Here is a 2,019-nt window from a genome sequence, read left to right as displayed (position 1 = left end):
GGGGATGTGTGGGTGGTGTTTTACTTTCTTTTTTTTTTTGGCTTTTTTTTAGGTCTGTCTTCTCTCGTCTAGTTCTTTTTTTATTAGAAAATGCGTCTAATATGTCCTGGAAAGATGAAGTTGGGAAAGAATTAGGTCTTCGCTTAGGCTCCTTTTCTTTGTGTCTGCCTTTATGTATGTGGGTTTGGAGTGTGGGCTTGTGTGGGTTTTTGTGTGGGTGGTGTTTTACCTTCTTTTTTTTTCGTTCCCCTTCCCCCTGATCAATGTTGCTGCGCCTCAAGTTGGCGATCAGGTGACAAGTAGTAGTCAGCAACTTATGTTTATATGGTTTATATGAAAACAATTTAATGTATTCACAATAATTCAAAGATAGTAATGTTAAATTAATTTCTAGTAATATAGTAATAAGACATAGTAATAAGAATGAATATAAAGTCTTAAAGCATGATCTGCATTAGTCTTACGATATACAGATATTTATTGTACGGTGGTAATTACGGCAACAAATATAAATATGAAAAATGATTTAGGATCAAGTTTGTTAATTAAACATCAGGATCAATTAATAGGGTGGGTGGTAAATTCAGGATCGGAGAACTCATAAGAAGCCAGCAAATAACGCTAATTCTTCATCGAAAGACGAACAAACTTCGAAGCAATGGATAGCCCAATGGATTCAAAGGTTCAAAACGATAAGCAGGTTGAAGATTTTAACAAATTGAATTCGGATTTTAGTGAAAGAATCAAAGATATTAACGGCAATGCACAAGAAACAAAGGTAAAAGTACGTAAAGAAGTTGAATCTGATAATAAGGAATTGAATGAAAACAATAAACGTATAACTGTATACCAGGGAAGTAGTGAGAAAATACTTCAATAGAGTAGTCTTTTATACTAGAATAAATTTATGACAAAATAGCTAGGTTTTTTTCATAGTATTGATCAAGAATCTTTTGTATTAGCATAGATTTATAGACAGGTACTTTATTAACACAATGTATTTACTTTGTATTTACGTTGAGTAATTATCTCAATACTAATAAAGTTTACAGTGTAATAAAAAAAAATTAATAATAATTCTGATGCGCAGAGTTGAGTGCCGATCTTTTGTTATCTATTTATACTGTATAATTCTCGAAAATTTATTATTTAGAATTGACATGTTTAATTTTGTATTTTGAGAAGAAATAAATTTATATTTTTTACTTTTAAAAGGTATTTACGCACTTAATATACATAGTAATTTCCATGATGAAAATAAAAAAGCTTTATTAAAGAACCTCATGTATATAAATTTCATTATCAACGATCATTTTATGCAAGTTTAATTTTCTCAATAATTTTGAAATGACACTAATACACATAATGCCTGCTGTATTCACAAATAAAAAAATTGTTTTCAAAAAAAATCCATTAGATTCAATAAAATAATTATTTATATATATCACAAGATACAAAAATTAGAATTTATATATTATAATTTAACCAATAATTCAATAATTGTATGTATTAATTTATTTTCAAAAAAACTAGGGTTTAAAAATTACATAAAAACCTATTTCTCACTAATTTACTATCAACCTCTTTTTTTATAATATAAAGTTTGATGTTGTTTGGATGTTTAGTTGCTATTATAATTTATAATGACTATAACATACTGTTATATGTCAGTTCTTATTAGTGCTCCGCAAAATTCGGGTCTAACCCGGATAATTCAACCCGAGTGAATTTTAAATCGGGTCGGTACAAACAATTTTAATAACCCGTGACCCGCATGACCTAACCCGTCGGGTCGGGTTATTCATTTCCTTGACTCGGGTTTTGACCCGTATTAGACCCGGATGATCATTAAAATCACTGATCACATATTGATTACGTGTTAATATTGATTAATTTTATATAATTTTGTTAGATGAATGAGGTAGTATAGCGAAAATTGCTAGAGACACCTTGCAATTACAGATATGTGTATGAATTAATATTTTAATTATTAATATTACATTAGCTAATAAGTGTATT

The 2,019-nt window shown here is 28.9% G+C and overlaps 1 protein-coding gene across 1 annotated transcript; it reads left to right on the top strand.

Moving 5' to 3' along the window:
- Positions 1-658: 658 nt before the first annotated feature.
- Positions 659-880, top strand: OCT59_015898 (uncharacterized protein; the record flags this gene model as incomplete). The annotated part of the gene is made up of 1 exon (XM_025329052.2): positions 659-880. The coding sequence occupies one exon, from the start codon at positions 659-661 to the stop codon at positions 878-880; it is 222 nt and encodes a 73-aa protein (XP_025164217.2).
- Positions 881-2,019: the final 1,139 nt, after the last annotated feature.

The sequence above is a fragment of the Rhizophagus irregularis genome, chromosome 24, assembly GCF_026210795.1.
Source record: "Rhizophagus irregularis chromosome 24, complete sequence".
NCBI lineage: Eukaryota > Fungi > Glomeromycota > Glomeromycetes > Glomerales > Glomeraceae > Rhizophagus > Rhizophagus irregularis.
This window is presented reverse-complemented; position numbering and strand designations above follow the sequence as displayed.